Source organism: Cololabis saira, chromosome 22, assembly GCF_033807715.1.
Source record: "Cololabis saira isolate AMF1-May2022 chromosome 22, fColSai1.1, whole genome shotgun sequence".
Taxonomy (NCBI): domain Eukaryota; kingdom Metazoa; phylum Chordata; class Actinopteri; order Beloniformes; family Belonidae; genus Cololabis; species Cololabis saira.
In genome coordinates, this window is record NC_084608.1 from 29,310,381 (window position 1) to 29,335,045 (window position 24,665).

The 24,665-nt window shown below is 38.4% G+C and overlaps 1 protein-coding gene across 1 annotated transcript; it reads left to right on the forward strand.

Moving 5' to 3' along the window:
- Positions 1-24,665, forward strand: mbtps2 (membrane-bound transcription factor peptidase, site 2). The gene is made up of 11 exons (XM_061713213.1): positions 1-244; positions 2,877-3,025; positions 3,136-3,274; positions 5,034-5,137; positions 8,281-8,408; positions 10,728-10,846; positions 15,634-15,814; positions 17,196-17,302; positions 18,964-19,162; positions 20,267-20,342; positions 23,801-24,665. The coding sequence occupies exons 1-11, from the start codon at positions 170-172 to the stop codon at positions 24,021-24,023; spliced, it is 1,500 nt and encodes a 499-aa protein (XP_061569197.1). The 5' UTR covers positions 1-169; the 3' UTR covers positions 24,024-24,665.

The window sequence follows — 24,665 nt, forward strand, 5'->3', positions numbered from 1 at the left end:
TTTTTGACGTTGCTTTCAGTTCCCAGTTGAAAACAACAACACGAGCATCCACGTGTGTGTTTGATCTGAAATGAGGACATTTGATTTCAACTTCAACAGCAGGTAGTGAGGTGATGGAGGCGGTGCAGTTCGTCTTTCCGGCTCCGCGGAGACTCCTCTAACAGCAGCTATGATCCCCGTACCGCTGCTGGTGTGCGTGATGGGGGGCTGGTGTGCCGTCTACCTGACGGACACTCTGCTCAGGGTGAATATTAACCTCCTGCTTTCAGCTTCAACCCCTTTTGGTTCACACAAGTGGGTAAAATGCTGCTAAAGAGGCCTTTTATTCCGCTAACAGCAGCAGCGGTTGTGCGCATGCGCGAACAGCTGGAGCTGGAGCTGCAGTTGTATCAGTACTTTAATGTTGATTTAATGTGGATTAATCACCGCGGTTGAATTGGTTTGATATTGGATATTGGATTTCAACACCCATAAAACTTGTGATACATACCACAGATTTTGGTCATATTGCTTGTGATGTGTTCATGGTCATCCAGACTATATATCACATAACAGTAATTATTAAAAAATCATTTATATGGGCTGATTTAAAAATCATATATATGGGCTGATTTAATGAGGTTTAATGAATTAAACAATCGGTGTTATGTATCACAAGTTTTATGGGTGTTGAATTCATTAAACCTCATTAAATCAGCCCATAATATGATTTTTATAATAATTACTCTCTTGTGATAATATAGTCTAGATGACCATGAACACATCACAAGCAATATGACCAAAATCAGTGGTATGTATCACAAGTTTTATGGGTGTTGAATTCATTAAACCACATTAAATCAGCCCATATATATGATTTTTAAATCAGCCCATATATATGATTTTTTTTATATGATTTTTTAATAATTACTGTTTTGTGATATATAGTCTAGATGACCATGAACACATCACAAGTGGTTTGACCAAAATCAGTGGTATGTATCACAAGTTTTATGGGTGTTGAATGTCGAATATCCAATATCCAATATCAAACCAATTCAACCGTGGTGGTGGATTAATGTGTGGCGTTTTATATATATTTGAAATGCTTTTATTTTGGTACGTGGCATAAATATTAGAGTAAGGTCGTGTGATCAGATTTACTTTGTTTCCATAGTGATGTGTGCATCAGGATCAGGTATATTCAGGTCTTAGATTAGATTAGATTGTCCTTTATTCCTCCCTCAGTGGAGAAACTCGCTTTGTGCAGCAGCAGTACACCCAACCAGAGGTGGGTAGAGTAGCCAAAAATTGTACTCAAGTAAAAGTACTGTTACTTTAGATTAATATGACTCAAGTAGAAGTAAAAAGTAGTCATCCAAATAATTACTTGAGTAAAAGTAAAAGTACTTGGTGAAAAAACTACTCAAGTACTGAGTAACTGTTGAGTAACGTCTGATTTATTTTTTAACACAACAATTCAAACAGACAAAAGTACAAAATAATCATCTTCAGGCAAATTTAATCAATAAAATAATAAAATAAATAAAAAATAGCTTAAATTAAAATAATCTTAAAGTAAATTCAAGTACTTTAATAAATAATAAAATAAATAGAATAATAACTGAATAAAAAAATAAATTAAGCACAAGTAGTACAAAATTTCAAGCCTTTGTACTTTTCTTTTTTAACCAGGCAGAACTAGAACAAACATGAACTCATAGAAACTCTGTGTGTGTTTAAGTCTGTGTAAATGTGACAAAACATGCAAAAACAAAAATTTTTCCCACAGAATCACTCAGTGATGTCATGAGATGGACGCGTACGTGGATAAAAGGGATAAAAGAAAAGTAACAGCTCAACGTAGCCTAATGTAGCGGAGTAAGAGTAACAGTTTCTTCTTCACAAATCTACTCAAGTAAAAGTAAAACGTATAGTGATTCAAAACTACTCCTAAAAGTACAACATTTTCCAAAACTTACTCAAGTAAATGTAACAGAGTAAATGTAACTCGTTACTACCCACCTCTGAACACAACACACATGCAGCGAAAGGGTAAAAAATGTATAATTACATATTATAAACAGTATATACATTGCAATGAAAATAAAAGTACTGCAGTACGAGAAAGAAAGAAAAACAGTGCAAAAAAAAGCTGGTAGGATGTTTATGAGGTAGACAGATATTGCACATCTTGTTGTTATTGTCCGTTACTACTGTGAGCAGGCTGTTAACTATTTTTAGACCACATATATTTATTTCTTTCTTGTTTTTAATACTCTAATACTCAGAATTCACACACCAGATTGTGACCCTTCGCATGACTTGTTATAAAGGGATTTGGATCTGGGGTTGCTTCAGTTTGACAAGTTCAACATTATTTCCTTTTTCCGAAAAAGTGATTAGATTTTCCAGGTTTTTCCCAACAGCTTATGTAGTCGTCTCTGTAGGACACCAACTAGACCGGTATCGGCTACAAGTACATAGAACTATTAGTTCTCCAGCTAACGGATAATTAATATTAATATCTTGTATTTTGTACCGTTTGACAATATATCTGTGCCTCTCCTCTGTCTTTCCTTCCTCCCTTTTCCTGTTTTACCCTGCTGGTCTTTGGTAGGGGTTCCCCCCTTATGATCCAGGTCTGCTCAAAGTTTCTTGAGTTTTCTTGCCACTGTTATGGTTTTTCTCCCATAAGGGGAGTTTTTACCTCCTATTGTGCTATTGTTTATGTAATAATTGCTCAAGGGTCATGTTCTGGGTCTCTTGAAACTGCCTGTAGACAACTTGTATTGTCTAAATCAGGTTAAGACATTCAACAAGGTTTTCTCCAAGATAACTGCATGGATTTGTATCAAATCGCTCATTGAAGATGGACTTTTTCTCATGTCCTGCAGTCGTCAAGCACCCACCGGATCAGCTACGAGACGTGGCTCGCCAGTCGAGGGCTCATGGTGTCTCCTTTCCACGTGAGATGGCAGACCACCATGTTCAACCGGCTATTTGCGTACTGCGCCCGCATCAACCCCCGAGCCCTGTACCTCTGGTGAGAATCATGCCGTCATCAACTAGTATGAAATGTTTTCGCACAGGTATAGATTGTTAAATTGGAGGTGACTGGTTTATTGAAACATCTGTCTTCTCTGTGTCGCTCAGGTTCAACAGTGGTCTGGTGTTTGGGATCTGTGCCATGCTGGGCTCAGTGGTGCTGCTGATACGAACACTGCAGCAGACGTACGCTCAGATGACCACGGATAACCCTCGGATCGGTGGCCAGCAGGCCCTGCAGGTGGTGGTACGTTGACTCCTGAGTCTTTACTAGTGATGTATATCAAGTGAAATTAAACAAATGCAAACAAATATACAGGACTGTCTCAGAAAATTAGAATATTGTGATTTTCTGTAATGCAATTACAAAAACAAAAATGTCATACATTCTGTATTCATTAGAAATCAACTGAAATATTGCAAGCCTTTTATTATTTTAATATTGCTGATCATGGTTTACAGCTTAAGAAAACTCAAATATCCTATCTCAAAAAAATTTGAATATTCTGGGAATCTTTATCTTAAACTGTAAGCCGTAATCAGCAATATTAAAATAATAAAAGGCTTGCAATATTTCAGTTGATTTGTAATGAATGCAGAATGTATGACATTTTTGTTTTTTTAATTGCATTACAGAAAATAAAGAATTTTATCACAATATTCTAATTTTCTGAGACAGTCCTGTAAAATTGTAGCAAGAGTTAGCACCTCTTCTTTAACTCTTTGTGTAAAAACGTATTAAAAATCACCTAATTGTAGTGGGATCTTACTATGAGGCAAATACGACCTCAGAAGAAAACAGCTTTTTACTTTTTTTTTTTTTCTCTGCGTGCTAATATTTTATTTAACTAAAGCAAAAAGAATGTAAAAAATGTGGGCAGTACTAAATAGCCCCATTATTCAACAGCTCATAAATCCACTTTTAGCGGCAATACATTGAAGGAGTTATTTTCCTGTCTGACTTTATTTACGGTAAATTCTTAGTTACCAGGTTGGTTCCAAATTATCGTATATATGCGTTTGGTTTTTGTGAGACAGCGGGCTAGGCTTTAAAGCTAAACAACTTGGCATTTGTGTTTAGTTCAGATGGAGTTTTGGGAACCTCAGTCGTTCATGCATGTTGTTTTTAGACAGAAAAGTCTTCCTACTGGCAAATCTTCAAACTAAACCCTACTTGTTGAGTCTTTATTAAATTGTGCTTTCATGGATTTCAGTGAGGCATGTACGGTCTGAGATGTAGCTGTTTGGTTTTTCTGCATTTCAGGATAAATTTGCTGGTACGTTCACTCAGGAGAGGGTTGGCTGCCATCGTGAATGCTTTCTGGTTCTGAATAATTTTTGTCACTTATGACTGTTTAGCTCTATAGTAGTACTTTGTAGATGGTTGTATAACCGTTTCTGGGTTGATGTGCAGAAACACATGTGTCTCTTAGAAAAGTGCTTATTTCTTTCCCTATTGACATTGTGTTAACACACTGGAATGCTCCAGAAGGAAAAACAGCAAACTGCCTGTTTTTCTTTTTTTTTTATAGAGACCTGCACACATAGGCTACTGAAGATTGGTTCATCCTTGATATTAGCAGCACCTGGCTGTTGCAAACCCTCTGAAATCCTGTGGAAGCAGTAACGGGGGAATTAGGATTGGGGAGGGTTTGTTTTTGTCCCCTCTGCTTGCAGTGACAGAACAGCTCAGTTATAAGAAGAGCTTTTCCCTCTTCACTGTAGTGTCGGATAGAGACGCTTTTATGTTGTTCCTCATGAGACCTGATTCATGGGAAGCTGTTAACAACCCGGTTCATGTTTGAGAATTTGGCCTGCACATCGCAAAACCCTCACAGGAGATAAGATCCACAGGGAAAACGAAAAGTGATGTAATGTGGAGAAAGCAGCAACTGGGAAGATTTAAATGTGGTTGTATTTACAAAATGTGCAGAGAAACAAATTTCACTACTCTTTTGTTTCTGTATCGCTCAGTGTCTTTTTTTTGGTCGGTCCTGTGTTTTCAGGTCCCGGGTGTCAACCTGCCCACCAGTCAGCTGGGCTACTTCTTCATGGCTCTGCTGCTCAGTGGAATCATACACGAGCTAGGCCACGCCGTGGCCGCTCTGAGGTAAAACACTCTCCTTCCATCTACACTGAGTGTTACCATGACAACCAGCCGTGAGACCAGCATTCACAGGCCATTTCACTCCACCAGGAAGTTAAAAGGTGTGGGATCTGTGGGTCTTATTGTGTCCCTCATATACATGGCTCGTAAACAAATCCAGCTGCCACCGCTGGAGCATCTGTCTATCTGTATCTGTCTATATCAAGGAATTCAACCTAACACTAAGTTGTGAAGACATCTTTTATGTTTTAACGTTAATGTTCTGTCTCACATGTTATTTTTAATAAATCTTCTGTAAATTGTTGTATTCAACTGGCTGTTTAGGCTTCATTTGAATCGGTAAGCATGGAGTACAGTGTTTACAGATGGTGCAGATTCAGTCCTTAATAACATGTTTACAGAAGAATGAAACTGGTGATTTTACTAGTTTAAGCTTTGCCAGAGGCTCAAAAAAAAAATATAAACAAATGCATTTGTACTCAGAAAAGTAAGAGCGTTAGACTCAGTTTCCGCTTGTACGGCCAAAGATCCATCTAAACAAAGCAGGAAACTTAAAAGTAACTGTATGATGAGAAGAGCACATTAATTTTATCGCTGGTTTCCTTTCTCGTTGTCACAGGAAGTAACTTTTGAGCTCATTAACTGTTTTGAAAATAGTATTTGGTTCCCCCTTTGCTGTGAAGATCCGTTTAACCTGTTATTAACGTTTCCCCTCGAATGCAGGGTCGGATGACAAACACATCATTCATAAAATTCTTCTTTTTTTTTGTTTTGTATAATCATGCAAGCTATGATATTGTCTCCACATGCACACCAAACTGATGAAAAAAGGCTTTGTTTTAATCTTTTATAGATTATTTCCAGGTAAAAACTGAATTCTGGCACCAAACAGCCAAGCGAATGCGTCGTAAAAAGGCGAGAATGAGGTTTGCCGCACAAAACTGGGACCATGTGTCTGTTGTTGGGTTAAAAGGACGACTCCAGAGGTTTCAACAACCTAAGGATCCTTTCAAAAATGTGTCAGAGGCCCAGCGACGTGTCGCTAAGCTGTTAATGGTAGACTGACACTGAAGAAGACAAATGCCTGGAACCTTTGGGGGGATCCCAGGAACTGGAAAGGATCAGGGGAGATCCCCATGTGGAAGGGAATCCTGAAGGAGCAATCCATGAAGAGGATGCACACAGAGTGCCATGCCACAAAACTCTTTTTTTAAACACTGTCTGTACCACAGCCACTCTCCACCATTGTTCTTTCTCTTTTCTTTTCAGTTTTGGGCTCATGGGAAAAAAATAATTGGATAAACAGCTTGCACCGTCTGTTTCCTCCCTCAGATCCCTCGCAGATAATCAACTGAAAGGGATCTGAGTCCCGTTTCTCCCACCTGTGTTTTGTTTAGAAAATATGGTTTTATAAACCAGTCGGATAACTAAGGGCCAATACCAATACACCCCCTACTTTCTACCACTATCCCTAAAAAAAGAAGCCACAGATTTCAGTGCACTTGAAATCTTCCCAGGGGCTTGTCCCAATACTCCCCGTACTCCTACTTTCAGCACCACCCCTAAAATCAGGAAGCTCAGAGCCAAAAGCTGTTTTAATTTCCGCTGTAGCGCTGTTAATATGTTTTAATATTTTTTCAGGCGTAAAAGTAACCGTTAAGATCCCCAACCTGGGCTCAGTTTATCCAAATAACGCCTGTTAAGAAATTTGCTGCAGCAGCAGCAGCAGCAGCAGCAGCAGCTGCTCACGGCCGGGTCAACCTGCGCCGTCGTCCCGGGGAGAAACCTGCAGCTCTGTGGAGAATTACCTCTGGCTGAAATAAATCATTTAGGAAGATAAATGTTGGTTTAATAGATGAAATCTAACAGTTGTAGCTACGCCTGTTAAGAAATTTGCTCCGAAAATTTCACGATTTCTGCCTGCCGGCTCTGGAGCTGATTTATGGTTCCGCGTTAAATCGATGCAGAGCCTACGGCGTACGGCGCGCGTCGCCGCGTAACCTACGCCATAGGCTCTGCGTTGGTGTAACGCGGAACCATAAATCAGCCTTTATTCTGGCGTGATTGCAACAACGGACAAACGAGTGATAATGTACATTCACTGAGTGAATATTATGAAAGTAAAATATATATTTCTTGCTAGAAATGTAATGAAAACGCATTTTTATGCAGAAACTAACTCAAAATATAGATTTTATTCACTAAAAAATAAGAAATGTCCGCCATGTTTTTTTTTTTGATTCAGTCCGCAAATGACGACGTAAGGCATTCTGGGACATTTTTCTGGCCCTCGGTCAGCTAGGGTGCATCTGAAATCCCTTCGCTCTGAAGGGCTAGATTCATATCCACTACCCTCGTTTTCAGCACTCCCCCTAGATGAAAAGAGGAATTGGGACACCGCTACCCTCACGGGAACGCACAAAATTTAGGGGTAGGGCTGAAAACGAGGGGAAGTGGGAGTATTGGGACAGGGCCTAAGTTACTGTCAGGTTGTGTGGTGTTTGTGTGTGACACCCTGATGTAAATGATCTGAGCTGACCGATGATCCGCTGACTCAACATTGTGAAGTCTGAAACAGCTAATGTTTCATCACTCGGCAGCAAACATGCACTAAGCTGCCAGTCAAAGAGCAGAAAACAAAGACTTTGGGCTTACTTTTGTTTTTCTGGCATCATAAATCATATTCCCGTCTGAAGTCTCCACTCGATTCATGTAATTCCAGGTCTGTGCATCACATAAACTACTCCCTGTTCTTCTGTTTGAGGTTGAAGCAGGCTTTAGCTTTTCAATTCATATGTGCTCTAAAAGTGTAGTAAGTTGTTGTGTTTTTTTATTTATTTTATTTTATTTTTTTTTATTTTTTTTCTTATTTGTTCCATCTTCCATCTTTTTTTACTCTGTCCTGGTCATATGTGAACTCATTTTATACTAGTATAATCCCAGATGTGTAGCCTTATTTTGATACTAAATTGATTGAAATACACTTTGTAATTGCTTATTTTAATCAGATGTCATTTTTGAGAAGTGATCCCAAAACGGGACTCAGTAGGAATGCTTTAAATTGATCCTTAACGAAGAGACATTTGTGATGTGTTTAAGTCGTCTATCTCACCTCATAGTCCTGAACTTTTTCTTTCTTTGCACAGGGAGCAAGTGAGAGTGAACGGTTTTGGGATGTTTGTGTTCGTGATGTATCCCGGTGCATTTGTGGACCTCTTCACCACCCACCTCACCCTCATCTCACCTGCTCAGCAGCTCCGCATCTTCTGCGCAGGTAAAACACTTCATCTTTGGGTGATAATGCTGCAGCCTGATTGGTTGTCAGCTATTGTGATCGCAGCTATTAATCACAATTATTATAAGTATGTTGTGTTGGCGGTGAAGGGCACTCAAAGGGATTTAATCCTCTGCAGCGGGCAGCTGGATCACATCACGTCAGTTCACTTGCAATTAAGAAAATTGGAGCTTCGTAAATGAATTGGTGGAGGCGGCAGCGGTTGATGCGTGATTATGACTGATGATGTGAAGCTGTGAAAGCCTCTATGACGAAAATGATCCAGTCTTTTCATTGAGAAAACTGTCAAATGGGCAGTTTGAATTGAAAAAACATGTTTGTGCTTTACAAACTCAACAAAAAACTTTACAAAAAAAACTAACTAACTAGTTAGTCAAAAAATCTCATTACACTTAAAACAAGAGTCATTACCAGAAAAATAACTTATTTTTTCAATTTTCACCTGTTTTAAGTACATTTTCACTTGAAATAAGTAGAAAAATCGGCCAGTGAGACAAGATTTATTTTCTCATTACAAGCAAAAAAATCTTGTTCCACTGGCAGATTTTTCTACTTATTTTAAGTGAAAATCTACTTGAAACAGGTCAAAATTGTTGTTTTTTCCAGTGATGAGTCTTATTTTAAGTGTAATGAGATTTTTTTTGACTAAAAATGAGACATTTTAACTAGAAATAAGACAAATATTCTTGTTAAGATTTACTTGGCCCCATTTACTTGATCGACAAATAATCTGTTTATTTAAACATGAAACTCCTGCCGGCAGTCAGACGGGACATTTATGACTGTATGTGTGTATTTTTGTCGTCTCGGCCATCACTCGCCTCCCCATCAGTGAACTCTGCTTAAATTCTGGATGGACGTGGACGCTGGTTCAGTATCAGAACCAGAACTCTAGCAGCAGCTCACAAAAACATTAGCCAGAAACAGCGTTTATAATGGTTTTACTCTCATACCAGGTGATTTTTATAAGCTTTTTTAAGTGATTTGCTTTTGCAAAAACGACTTTGTATTAGTTCATTTTCATTTACACATTCAATTTGTTGATTCTGACACATAAAATACTGGTTTGTAACATATTTTAGAGTGTAGCATGGCTAATTTAAGACCTGTGTGAGTTTTCTTTACTTCTGAGATTCTGATTGCTCAGGATAAAGTCTGAACTTCGTGTTGATGATGGTGAAGCTGCCAGTGTTGAATCTCGTTGTGGAAGTCTGTAGTTTTTGGCCTCTGGAGGGCGGCAAAGAGCTTCTGTGGGATTTTCTGACATGAAAATAATGTGGTTGTGACTTTAGACACAAATTTCAGACTTATAGTCGTGTTAAGTCACATGACCAGCCGGAGGAAGGGGGACGGTTTTCCCATGAGGGCGGCGGTGACATAACTGCATGCCGTGTTTGTTTATTTCTCTGCATGCCCACAGCATTTCATTTCTGAATAACGACGGGGGCCGTCTGACATCAAAATGTTTATTATTTTCGCTGAGAAAAGTCGTAAAACTTAAATCATTTGTTTGCTACATCAGTTTCAGTAATATTTTTTATTATTTTGCCTATTGTTCTCAAATTAGAACTTCTCCTTTGCAAGATTTTCCTCAAAATATATTTATATCTCCAGCTTTTAAATGTTCCCTGACCAGAACGAGGACTAAGAAACTTTTCCTTGACCTCATAAGGGAACTTTTCCTCCTGTGGTTTTAAGCAACTGACAGACTCTTCTTTCATAATTAACATTGTATAGAGAGTATATTTTTAGAGAGCGGTGGTTACTCTTTTGCAGCCACATCCTACATCTAAAATACGTGGAGAACATAGAAGAGCCGGCGTATACAGGGAGAGGTTGGGGTTTTTAATAGTTTCTGTAGAAGCTAAAATGTGAAATGTTTTCTCTGAAACTTGAAGGCAAAAAAATAAACTGGTATCTGTTTTCTGGAGTGACGGCCAGATAAGCATATTATGTCTTTCCGGTGAAAACAGGGTTCAGAAACAAACCTTAATGAGTCAGAAAGTTTGAGACTGAACAGTACTAGGTCCTTAAATGTGAATATTCTTTTAGCATCTATTAAAAGTACTATTAGAATAAAACAAGTTGTTCTTGGTGCCGTCAGTCCTACTTTTCACACACTGTTTTTTGTGCGACATGACTCAACATCCACCACGACTCAGCACTCAAAGATAATGTTTTTTACACTAAATACTCTGACTAATGAAGAGCTGCTTCTGGTGGGACAATGGTTTTAAAAAGTCACATAAAACTAAACCATGTGAGAGTTAAAAGAGCGTTTTCTGTGTTTGTCTCCAGGCGTGTGGCATAACTTCGTGCTCTGCGTGGCGGCGCTGGCCTTCCTCTTCCTGCTGCCCATCTTTCTGTTTCCCATGTATTTCACCGGAGCCGGAGCACTGGTCACCGAGGTCGTGCAGGTCAGTGCAGCTTCTCCGTGTGCAACAACCCTCATGTACGAGTTAATGGTTTACTGAACGTTCAGTTGAACTGAGTACCGTATTTTCCTCACCATAAGGCGCATTGTATTATAAGGCACACATATTACTGACTACGTTTACATGCAGTCAAAATTCGGGTTATTGCTAATATTCCGGTTACTAAAACATTTGGAATATTCCGTTTACATGGTAATTCATTATTTAGGATATCTCGATCAAACCAGCAACGCGCCGAGAACGTCATGACGCAATTACTGTCATTTCCGCTTCTTCTTCCTGTATCCAAATTCAAAACAAATGCTGCTTCGCGCAACTTTTCGCTCACCTTCTTGTAAATGTCGCTATCTCAGTACTTTCTACCGTCTACAAATGCAGAAATGTTCATATCCTTCATTACATTTATGAAGTGATTAGTCTCCTCCTGGTCTTGGTTTCTCTGTGTTTATAAGAACTTCCTGGACTCAAAACACCAGGATTCCTTGTGAACAGAGCATGTGCAGAAAACAAATTCATGTTCCGTTTGATGGGGATATTCCGTTTGGCGTTTACATGACCCAATATTCGGGTTTTAAAAGGAGTAACCCAGGGGTCATAGTCGGGTTTTTAAAAACCGGAATATGAGCAAATTTGGGTTATTCAAAGGGGTTATTGGTGTTTACATGGCCGTGCAAAACCGGGTTATTGCCAATATTTGGGTTTTAAAAGGGTTATTGACTGCATGTAAACGCAGTCAATAAATGGCCTATGTTAAAACCCTCTTCATATATAAGGCACGGGGAATATACGGTAAGATACAGTACTATAATGGCTGGGGTTGAGTTACGTATCTACCTGATGGAGCTGCGCTACACGAAATGAAAAAAATAAACAACAAGAAAAGTACTGTAAGTCAAACTTTATTAACAAAATAAAAAAACAGCTTTCTGAAAACTTCGTTCACTCCCAAAACAAACGTGGAGGGGAACTTTTCCATTCATTCCCCGAATCCCTGGAAATCTTCTTCCGTGTCGGAACAGAACAGCAGGGCGAGTTCGGCATCCAACGGTCCCGGCTCCGTCTGTCACAGTCGCCATTATGCGAGTCGGTGTCGCTGCTGTCGTCTTGAACGTCTGTGACGATTCCTCCCGGTTATAGCGCCGTTACTTCAGCAACACCAACTACATTACCCACAATCCCCCTGACTACAGTAACAGAAGTTACCGTAATGTTCATATATAAGTCGCACCGCATTATAAGGCGCACTGCCGGGTTTTGAGAGAATTAAAGGCTTTTAGGTGCGCCTTATAGAGCAGAAAATACGGTACTTCTGCATTGATGCCCAAAGTGAAATGATATAATTTTAGTGCAAAGATGACAAACAAGAGGAGAAGCTGTTTGATTGTAGATCTGTGGAGATTATCATGAATGTTCAGGAAGGTTTTCTTTGTCAGTTCAAACATCTGGGCTGCAGAGCTGTTCCCTCGCAGTCACGTGACTTGGATTGTCTGTTACTAACAAACTCCTGGACCACATCTGTCTGAAGTCTTCAGTTTACCTTTTATCATCTGGAATCCATAAAAAGGCTGGAGTCCAGAACATGATCCTGCAGCCACGTCTCAAAAAAACACAATTCTTCTGCTTTTATCAGCATTGCAGCTGATCCCTCCCACTTCCCAGAGATCTCTGACCTCCCATGATGGTTGAGCAGGAAAAAAAGAGCCAGAATGATTTACATTTTCACTGTTTTCTCCTCCTTGATTTTTTTTTTTTTCATCTTCAACTCATCTGAATTTGTGTTTTTTTTTTTTTGTTTTTTTTTCTGAATTATCTGATTTCAGGAAAGCTCAGTCAGATGTTTCCACATGTAAATGACTTCTTGTTGTCATGGCTACTTATAGCAAATGTAAAAAATGCCACAACTGTCATAATCATCCAGGCAGAGCAACATCCAAAGCAGTGTGGGGAAAAATGTTTCAAATATTATACTTTTAAGAGATAAAAATGTGGGAAAGAAAAATACATAAATGAGACTGGTACATTTGTCAAGGCTGTAGTGTAACTCAACAGGCTGACATCAATTAGTATTGATCTGCCTAAAGACTGCACATTGGTGGAAACAGCCATCCTGCCTTCTGCACTGATCAAACAAGCTTCTGTGCCAGTTAATGACATCTATCGTAGGTTTAATCCAAAGCACTGGCTTTGTTTTGTCCGAAAAGGCCAAACTGCTACTTGAAGCGAGACGTCACAGTCACGTAACATCTCATTTTCTGTCTGTGTGTCGTCTCGTCTTCACCACCTGCTGAGATCTTAATGTGTCATCAAAGGAAGCTGCTGCTGATTTAACTGAAGAGATTCTTTTCGTCTTTATGATCAGTGAGGTCATTGTATTTTATGTAGAAACGTCTCAACAGACTGGTGACAGTGATCTAGGGCTGTAGTCATAAATAGTTTAAATAGTCATCGACTATTTAAACGATTAGTCGACTGATCAGATTATGAATCTCATAATTATTAATTGGCTTTTATTAAAGTCTCAGCTTTTTACATTTTGCATGAGGTTAATCCTCTATGGTACAATGTACATTTGGTACATTGCACATTTGGTAACAGACCCATTAAATTCCTTCCACCCATCCGATACCTCCATTTTTAAGATCTAGTGCACTGAAAGAGAGATGAGATCCTAACAGAGGCTCACCATTTGACTTATTTAAAACAAGAATTTTTATGACATTTGACGGGGAAAAAAAATATACCCAACAAAAAGTGAGGTACGTTCACTGTTCTGTGGTTTATTGGGTATTTGATCATTTAATAATGTTAAAGTGTGGACGTTGCCATGGTAACACTGTATCATGATTAATATCATTCTATTGCTAGCCCGTATGTTGATGGTATGCACTCCTCTAGAGTCTACTATGATGATGCAGTTTGAGTCCTTTCTGCATTGCATATATATTGATATATATTGGTATTTGACAGTTTTCTTCCATTTACAGAACGAATGCCACAATGTCCTTCGGGAAGAAAACCAAACATGCGCTCCCTGTAGATGGTAGTGATGATGACTCAGGATTTAGTGATGAAGAAAACGAGCAGCTTGCAGCCCTGCAAGACATCAAGGACAGTGAGGACAGGGTGAAAGTGTAGTTAAAATTCACCGTGGGTGAAAATATCTTTTAAATTGTTTTAACTCTCAAATGAGTTGCATTGCTAACTGTTAATACTACTGGGGACTGCTATAAACACTTATTAAATTAAGGTTTTTACAATTATGAACCAAACTATCTTAGAAAGAAAGAAAATGTTGTCATACGGCAAAATTTACCAAAAAATAACACAAAAAAAAAGTTTTTAGAAAAATGTTTCTTGATTGATACGTGGTGACAGTAGTGGCTGAACACTATTTTACATGTGCAATTCTCAGCAGAGGTAGGAAGTCGACAATTAAATTCGTCGGCAACTATTTTTAGTAGCGATTTTATTTACTAATCACCACTTGAGTGAACATGTCTGCATTTTATCTTTGCAAAAAAAAAGTCTGCGTCAACCTGTATAAAAATATTATCATGAAATGATAAAAAGCAGATGTTAAATTAGACATGAACTGATTTTTCAGTTCTGATCTGATAGATACACTGTTTCATAACTAATACTGACTTTGACATCTGGGCACTTTTTTTTTCATTACAACGTTACAATCATTTTTATTATCATTATTCTTGTTCTTGTCATTATATGTAAGTACGGCCAAATGAGTTTACTAAGACTAGTAATGTGCAACGTTATTGTTGAAAACAGAAAAGTTTTACAGTGTTAATACCTGCTTTACTGCTAATGTAACTCCACAGTAAGTAGCCTATTTAGACGCTGGACCAAAAAATTATTTGTAGTAAAGAAAATTTCATTTAAAAAGAGAAAAAATGGTACACCTGTTACCAGATATTATTTTGATCATACATCTAAATCAGTTGCATAAATATTAATAAAGTGCCTTGATAATTTTAACATTTTAGCTTCATATTCACTCGTTGGTCTGGGGTTCATCCTACAGCAAGATAATGACCCAAAACACAATTACAAGCTGTGCCAGATCTACCTGAGGAAAACAGAACAAGATGCTAAGCTTGAAAACATGAAGTGGTCAGCTCGGTCTCCACACATTTAACATTCGTAATTGGATTTCCTTGGACCAGTTTTATTGAGTCTCAGTCGTGTCTCAGTCATGAACTTTGAGCTCTTCCTAAGCGGTATTTGTCCTACACAAATACTGTATTTGTGTAGGACAAATACTGTATTTGTGTAGCACAAATACTGTATTTGTGTAGCACAAATACTGTATTTGTGTAGCTGTCATGCTGCAAGACGTCACACTAAAGTTGTTTCAAGGTTGAGGTGACATAATGCTAATGTTGCTCCAGGTTTGGAAGAGACACAAACAGACATGTTGCATCTGGTCTAAATGTGTTAATGTGCACGTGAACGCTAATAAAGTTCAGTGTGAACGAGCAGTGACTCCAACTAGGCTGTGATTTTTAACCAGAAAATATAAATGAATATAAATAATATAAATCAGTAAGCTGTTAACATGAGTTGGGATGATGAATTTGTTAGTTATGTTCTTGCAGGACAATCAGCGAGGAGTTGTTTAAGCCGTGACATTGCAGCGCAGCTTGTTTTCTGACGTGTTTCAGTCCATTTTCCCAAGTTTCCTCAACAACTGGAGCTCCAGTACTGATTTTTTTCCCTGAGCAAACAAAGTTTTTCCTCCGTCTGTGTTGCAGGGTTCTGCAGCTGACGGGCCCAGGGGTCTGTCGGTGGGGGGCATCGTGACGGGGCTGGAGGACTGTCCCGTCAGGGGGGTGGAGGACTGGACCAGCTGCCTGTCTCACCTCACTCACGCACCGCAGACGGGATACTGCGTGGCCGTGGCCGGCCTGCAGCCCAGCTGGGCCCACGGACGAGGTGGGTGGAGGTGCTGGAGCAAACACCAGTCAAAAACATTTAATTCTTCTTGAAGATGACATTGGATCAGATAAACACGGCAACGACAAGAAGCCTTGTTGGCCAGCAGTAAAGTAATCAGTGACATCAATAGAGCATCTGCTGCCTTGTCATGACATGTCATTACTCAAGTTGTTTTATTTACAAACTGTTGCAGAGCAGTTATACAAATCCAATAATTTCATAGACAATGATTCTTGATTTATGTGTCAGCATTTGGAGTATTTTTCTTTTTTTTTTTTCCTCAAACCTGTACGCTAGGAATGGGTGATATTTCACCGTTCACGATAAACCGTCAAAAAAATTCCCCACGTTAAGAATTTGTCATCTCGCGGTAAAAACGATAAATTCCCGTTGGTGACGTTTTTGTGTAAAGCTGATTTATGATTCTGCATTAAATGCGGAAAGAAAGAAAGAAAGAAAGAAAGAAAGAAAGAAAGAAAGAAAGAAAGAAAGAAAGAAAGAAAGAAAGAAAGAAAGAAAGAAAGAAAGAAAGAAAGAAAGAAAGAAAGAAAGAAAGAAAGAAAGAAAGAAAGAAAGAAAGAAATGAACCCGAAAGAAAGAAATGAGCCAGAAAGAAAGAAATGAGCCAGAAAGAAAGAAAGAAAGAAAGAAAGAAAGAAAGAAAGAAAGAAAGAAAGAAAGAAAGAGAAATGAGCCAGAAAGAAAGAAAGAAAGAAAGAAAGAGAAAGATATGAGCCTGAAAGAAAGAAAGAAAGAAGGATCAATTAAATTGAATTGGTGTAGTTTAGTAGTATTTAGTATCTTTTAGAGCAGTGTTTTGGGGGCTCCAAAGACTGAATGTGGTGATAGATTTATAGTTACAAAGATGGAGTTGAATTGGTATTTATTTTATCGTCATTTTTATCTTTATCGGGATAAATGCCAGAAATTATCGTGATACATTTTTTAGTCCATACCGCCCATCCCTACTGTACGCCAATGTTCGCCTGCCTGCAGCGTTTCAAATGTGAAAATTAGCGTTCTCTTCTCTAATGAAAGCTCTTTAAGCATTTAAGTTTTCACAACAAAAGTTAGAGTTGGGGACAGGAGCTCAGATGGAGAGGTTTTACTTTTCTCTTTTATTTGGCTGCGTTTTCTTATGGTTATGATCAAAATTTTAGATTAATCGTGAAGCGAACACTTCAGATTTTCTCCTTCATATTGTATTAATGTGCATTTCATCGACTACAGCTAATCAGAAATCAGCAGTCACTACTTTGTGGTGCACTTTTATTATCTGAGTGCCAGCCGGGATGTTTTTAAAATTGTCCTGGTTTCCTTTCAGCCTCCTTCCCCTCCTATCCATCCTAGAACTTACTTGTCTTCCTTTCTCTGGCAGCTTTTAAGCGTCTGGATGGAACCATGGACTGTTGCAGCAACAACAGCATGACGGACCTGTGCTTCTCCTACGTCAGGCCGCAGGGCAGGAACAGCAGGGAAAGAGAGGTGACACACGTCCACATGGAGGGCCTTTTGTGTCCGGTCCGTCTTATGAGCAGCTTATTTAAAACAACTTCCCTTATTCCGTTCATCTTTATTTAGCTTTTATTTAAAGTTCTGTGGAAGTAAAGGTGTCACAGTCCTGTGGGGAACTATTTGTGCAGCGGAGGAGGATCAGGTGGTGATGCTTAGAGGATTAAATATAATACTGTTCACATTGTTATACTGATGAGAGAAGTGATCATGGACATGTATTCTGGGAAACCCCCGTATATTGGGTTAGTATGTTAATCATGTGACAGTAAAACGGAGAGAGGAACCGTCTTTTGTTCCAGCAAAAAATATTCACTTTAATAAAAAAAAAAAATTTCAATCAAAGAAAAAAGAGTGTTCAAATATTTTTTTGCATCCACACACTTTTTTTATTTGATTGAAAATGCTTCTTTTTTTTTTTTAAATTGAAGTGAAGGTTTTTATTTTTGAACATATTTTTTGGGATTGAATAATAAAGACCCAAATCTACCTTCATACAGCCAAGCCTTTGCGTGATTGTTACTGCCACAGCAAATAATCCTGGATCATGGCCTAACGCTGCAGCCAGAAACACACCACTTAACGACAGGAAACTTAAAGGAGACACATGACACTTTAAGGAGACATTGTTTGTTTGGTTAAAATGCTGGAGGAATCGACGAAAGCAGAGCAGAAAGTGCTTTTTTTCAGCCATGTTGTTTACATCTCTGTTCAAACAGACACAGTAACTCTCCTCACCTCAGCTCTTCCTCCTCCTTCTTCCTCAACTCATGCCTCCTTTCTAGAATCAGGTTTGAATTTGAATTTTGAATTTTTTGAGAAAAAGAAACAGTAACATCTTCATTTGCACATAGGTTCGAAAAAGGAGTAGGAAGAAGTTTACACTTTTTCCTAGTTCCTACCCCTTTATAACTCTATGAATTTACATTATTGCTATTATTATATCTACAAAATATCCATATAAATATAGTCTATATAAATACTATGTAAAAATGCCTATTATTACATAATTATCCATATAAGTATATAGAAAATATAAATATTACATACATATTATATCAATATATAGAAAATACAAATATTATATAAATCTATATAAATATACACTATATAAACTACATACATATCCCTATAAATATATATATATGCTGCATACATAATAAATATATAACATGTATTACATAATTATAACTATCCCTCTCAACATATAATATACACTACATAAATATCTAAACATATCTTAAGCAAGTATAATATATCATTTTTCCCTATTTTATTTGTTTCTCACACTCCTCGTTAACCCATTTCCTCTTCCATATACCTGTTTTGATTTATAAATGTTTTTTTGTATCTCTTTTTAAACAGATTTATGTTAGTACTTTGTTTCATTTCCTGCTCGAAACTGTTCCACAGAGTCTCCACAGTTCGATATGTACATGCTTTTCATTGTTGTTCGTACTTTATGTTTTCTAAAATTTAGTTCTCCCCTTATATTATAGCCCCATCTCTCTGTGAACATTCCTTGGATATTTTTTGGTAGTAGATTATTCCTTGTTTGGAACATTATTTGCGCTGTTTTGTGTTTAACCAGGTTGATTATGTTAAAACTCCCGCGTGTGTGTTTTGCCCCTCAGTTCGCCTGCATGCCGGTGCGCAAGATGGTGACGGGGACGCGAGTGTGCCGCACCGACGGCGACTGCACCGCCCACTCCAGCGTGGCCAGCGTTTGCGTCACTCCCTCTCTGGAGAACCAGACTCGCTTCATCCGCGTCTCGCACCCTCCCGACACACACATGCTGTTCGTGGGGTATCCGCCGCACCTGCAGCACGCTGGTACGTACACACTTTAACTCCAGTGTTGACAACTCTGAAACTGCTGGAAATTATGTTACAAGTCGTAGATTTTTTTTGCAGAAATTCAAGTCTAAACTATATAAAGTTAATAATTACAAAGATACGTGCTTAGTTTTAGAAGTTCCCCCCTCAGAGGAGACTAAAACCTCCTACAGCCAGTACTGGAGTTGAGGGGGGATGAGGGGGGTTGGCATCCCCCCTGAAATAAAAACGGTCCAAATCATCCCCCCTGTAAAACTGCCATCCCTCCTTTCCATCCCTTATGTTATTTCATCAATGAATGTGGTTTTACTGCTATTTTAACATTTAGAGTCATCACCAGAAAAATAACACCAGAAAAATTACTTATTTGACAATTTTCTCCTGTTTAAAATACATTTTCACTTGAAATAAGTAGGAAAATCTGCCAGTGGGACAAGATTTATCGTCTTATTACAAGCAAAAAAATCTTGTTCCACTGGCAGATTTTTCTACTTATTTCAAGTGAAAAACTACTTTGAAACAGGTGAAAATTGTTGTTTTTTCCAGTGATGAGTCTTGTTTTAAGTGTAATGAGATTGTTTTACTAAAATTAGACATTTTAACTAGAAATAAGACAAATATTCTTGTTAAGATTTAGAGTTTTTGCAGTGATCCATTTTACTTATCCTGTGAAGGACAGAGTCATATTGATAAGTTCAGAAAAGTGTTTTTTATTGTTGTGTTTTGATGTATTTGATGTAAGCCCAGTGGATATTTAAAGCTTACAGAAGGCTGCATTTAACTGCTGCTATGTCATTCCTGCAGTATTTCTGCAGGTGTTTTGGTCAGTGTTATTATTTGTAATATATTATATTATTTGTAATCGGCACAAATTATCTGTCCCCATATGATAAAATCCACCATCCCCCCTGATATTTTTTTTACAACTGGAGTACTGCCTACAGCGCTGTAAACAGCGCTGTAAACAGTAATATGCTGGTGATTACTGCTGGCTGGTGTTGTAGGTGTTTATCTGCTCGTAGAGGCTCGTTGTCTCGTCTGAGCACGTTCACTAAATTCACTAAATGATCACCTCTCTGTTTCCTGTTTTGTCTTTGCCAGTGAGTCTGACCAACTTCATCCCCCGCTTTGGTTTCCTTCACCTGGACCTGCCCGTCTTCTTGGAGACGTTCTGCAAGTATCCTTTTCTGCCTGCGGGTCATTACACGCTGATCCACGTGTCTGGAAGTGACTTCACTGGGGTAAAACCTCCTCCAAGGTTGCTCAAAATTTGAGTCAAGGGTGACATAATTGCTGTCCTTTTTTTTAAAACGCCCTTTTTTATTTCTAAATGTCTGTTATTTCTGAATAATTGCCCATTTTGTAACGTCTCTTCATCGTAGTTTAGAAACAAAATCTTGAAGAGCCAACTGTAAACCTACATTACCCAGAAGTGCTTTTAAAGTCTACCTGCTGGCAGTTTTTATTGAGTGTACGTTCTATTTAGTCTCTAAGACACACAACTATGGTGATTTATGCTGACTGGAAGAATGTAAGAGATGATGTGGATTTAGAAGAGGAACAATAGGCGTCGACTGATAAGATGACAAAAATAGAAAATGTGCAGAACATACATTTACTCAGTAAAGTGAGTGACTAACTGGTGAAAATGTCAGACGTTTAACAACGTTAGCCAGTGAAGAAGAGTTGGAACAGTAAAAATTAAAGAAAAGCATGTTTCTGGACTGTAGACTGTAGAGTAAAAGCAGTAGCTGGAAGATTGAAATTGGACTTCTGGCAACTCCAATACAAGCTTGAAATGGATACCTGCGCTAGAGCTGGGCGATATGGACCAAAAGTGATATCTCGATATTTTCTAGCTGAATGGCGATACTCGATATATATCTCGATATTTTTTCTGTGCCATAATTGGGGTTTCCCCCAAAGCATTATAGCATAGCATCTCTGTTAGCATCTCTGTTAGCATCTCTGTTAGCTTCATTTTTTTCTGAGGCAAACCCTTAAAAAACAGTCAGTTTTAATACAAAGCCTCGTGCCAAATGTCACACAGGTACATTTATTAACAGAGGTCTGCACAATATCAAAATGTATAAAACAAATGAAATAAAAATAAACTGCCTGCATATATAGAATAAAAATGCTTCTTGAATAAAATAAAACAAATATCCCTTTCCTGCATAACAATTAAATTAAAATACACTGTGCAATTAATACAATGTAGACAGTAACAGGGAGACTTTTCCACTGAGGTTGACAGTTGTGCAAACAAAACATTTGTGCAAATCTCAAATAAAACATTCAAGTCAATTTGTCACAAAATAAGCTATATCAAAATCATAAAAAAATAAAAATAAAATGTTTCTTTAAATCGATATAAACGATATTGTCTCGTACCATATCGCGTTTGAAAATATATCGATATATATATTAAAATGTCTATATATCGCCCAGCCCTAACCTGCGCATGTTATTTCAAGTTAGACAGTGGTTTTGGAGTTGCTACAGGTTCACTCAAGTAGTAAATTCGATGAAAAAAGGCAAAGGACATTGGAAAACCTTACATTTAATATTCGTAGTGTTAACTTTTTACCTACAAGCAAGTTTCTGTTGCTGCAAAACTCAATGACTCAGCAGGCAAAAGTGGATTTTAGCTGATAATAATAATGACACACAACTTATTTTTCTTTCTTCAGTGTCACGTAGCTCCTTGTTCCCGTTAAAGATATGACAAAGTGGCTGCTGAACACACAACCTTTCTTCCTTTACCAGATGACATCACTTTTCTACATAATTTCATAATTATTGCATCGTGGTTAGTAAAGTGTGAAAAGCTTTTTGTTCTGGCTGAGCAACCGACCAATCAGAGCAGACCGATCACCGCAGGAATATTCCAGTTAAAACAAGCTCCTTCCTGTGATTAGATGGTAAAGAACAATGTGGATCGAAGCGTTTTTTATTTAGAACAGAGTAAACGTTTGCGGTAAAATGACCTTTATTGTTGGCCTGGAGGTCAACCAGCCGACGTCAGAATAAACTTTTATTTTAAACCTCTGAGACTCAAAATTCTTGTTCCAAGAAAGTTTACACTGAAAGTAGAGAGAGAGGTAACTCCTGGAAAGGGAAAAGGAACTAAAACGAAACAGTCAGGAGGAGGTGAGAAGAGATGCTGCAGCAGGAACTACACAATAACGGGTATATATTTTTGTGCACTGCAAAAACTCAAAATCTTAACAAGAATATTTGTCTTATTTCTAGTTAAAATGTCTAAATGTCTTCAAAAAAATCTCATTACACTTAAAACAAGACTCATCACCGGAAAAAACAACAATTTTCATGTGTTTCAAGTAGATTTTCACTTAAAATAAGTAGAAAAATCTGCCAGTGGAACAAGATTTTTTTGCTTGTAAGTAAGATAATAAGATAGTAAGATAAATCTTGTCTCACTGGCAGATTTTTCTACTTATTTCAAGTGAAAATTTACTTGAAACAGGTGAAAATTGTCAAATAACAAGTTATTTTTCTGGTAATGATTTTTTTTTTTACTAAAAATGAGACATTTTAACTAGAAATAAGACAAATATTCCTGGTAAGATTTTGAGTTTTTGAAGCTCTTTAAAATGATCATATTTGCTGGTTTATTTCAGGACATTTGCTTTTTGCTGCTTAAATGAGTTCAAGTCACACTCATTTGGTCAAATCAGGAATAATGTTTGGAGATTCTGTCCTTAGATCCCCAGATGCTACAATCATGTTGATAGATATGAACCCAGATAGCAAAAGATGTTAAATCAATGTTGAATTATGGTCAAAAAGGTTGATTTTTGGTTAAGGTCAATGATTGATGATGGATCAACCATCAATAAATCATCCAATTTTCATGCCAACATGTAATCAATGTTGAATCAACGTATTTTGTTCTTTGCGGACCAGGCTTCAACATGGCTTCAACATGGTTTTTCACATGGATTCAATGTTTCTGCCTAACCATGTTTCAATGTTTATTCACTCATATTTTACTATCTTGGAAACTCTTCTTCTGTTAGACCAGGGGTCGGCAACCCGCGGCTCTAGAGCCACATGCGGCTCTTTAGCGCCGCCCTGGTGGCTCCTGGAGCTTTTTCAAAAATGTTTGACCTTTTTTTCTTCTTTTTTCTTTTTTTCCTCTTTCTTTTTTTCTCTTCTTTTTCTCCTTTTTTCTCTTTTTTTCTTTCTCGAAATTTCGACTTTTTTCTCAACATTTCGACTTTTTTCTCAACATTTCAACTTTTTTCTCGAGATTGTACTTCAACATTAATCTTGACATTTTCGACTTTTTTCACGACATTTGGAATTTTTTCTCGAAATTTCGACTTTTTTTTCAACATTTCGACTTTTTTCTCAAAGTGCATAATGAAAAAAAAAATCTTCCCCCAGTTATAACTAATATAGAAACATGCAGCATGTGTTGCCTTCATTCTAAGGCTTATACAAGACTTCATTTTTTGCGGCTCCAGACATATTTGTTTTTTGTGTTTTTGGTCCAATATGGTTCTTTAAACATTTTGTGTTGCAGACCCCTGCGTTAGACTTTAAATGGATCTGCTTTTATCTGTTTTCACCGTGGCTGCGCCGTTACCATCCTGAGCCGCCTCTCAGATACCTGGTGTCCCTCTCTGGGGCCTTGGCCGTCGTCAACTCCGTGCCCTGCTTCGCCCTGGACGGCCAGTGGATGCTGAACGCTCTGCTGGAGGCCACGCTGGTTACCGTGGTGACGGACCGGCAGAAGCGCGAGCTGATCGGCTTCTTCCTGCTGCTGGCGGGCAGCGCCCTGCTGGCGGCCAACGTGGCGCTGGGCCTGTGGATGGTCACGGCCCGGTAGGAGGAGGACGCTCGGGGCTGGGGACCACCTGACTGTGAACAGGCCGGTAACGAGCCGCGGTTACCGCGGTAACGAGCCGCGGCTCCAGCAGAGATGCTGCTCCTGCAGACCGGTGAGCGCCGCACTGCTCGCTGTTTGTGCCGTTCCTGAAAACAAGGACATGAACACAAAAGCACAAAACTAACCGGATACTTGTCGTAAAGCACTGTCCCACATGTATGTTTACAAAGATCAAGTTAGAATGTTTTAGGATTCGTCAAATGTTTGTGTTTTAAAGTTTGAGCTGTTTTTCTTGCTGCGACAGAAAGGTTTGTTTGACAGAATGAATTTAAAGTCCATCCTGGACAAAGACGTTTCTGAAGCCTTCAGTATCTTCAAACATGTTCTCACTGGCGGAAAAGCTTCACTACCTTATATTTATCTTAAAGCCCCCAGTGATCCGAGGTAGGAGGACTTCTGTCCGTCTCAACGTGTCTTTGTCTCCTTCAGGAACTTTCAGTAGGAAAAAGGCTTCCAGTTTTCTTTTCTCTAATTTTCTTTTCTATTTTCTTGACCTTTCACTGTCTGCAATCTGTTGGGAATTGATTTTTCAAAATTTTGGAATAAAGGACTGATTTTTATTTAAGTGCTCCCTCAAGCTGA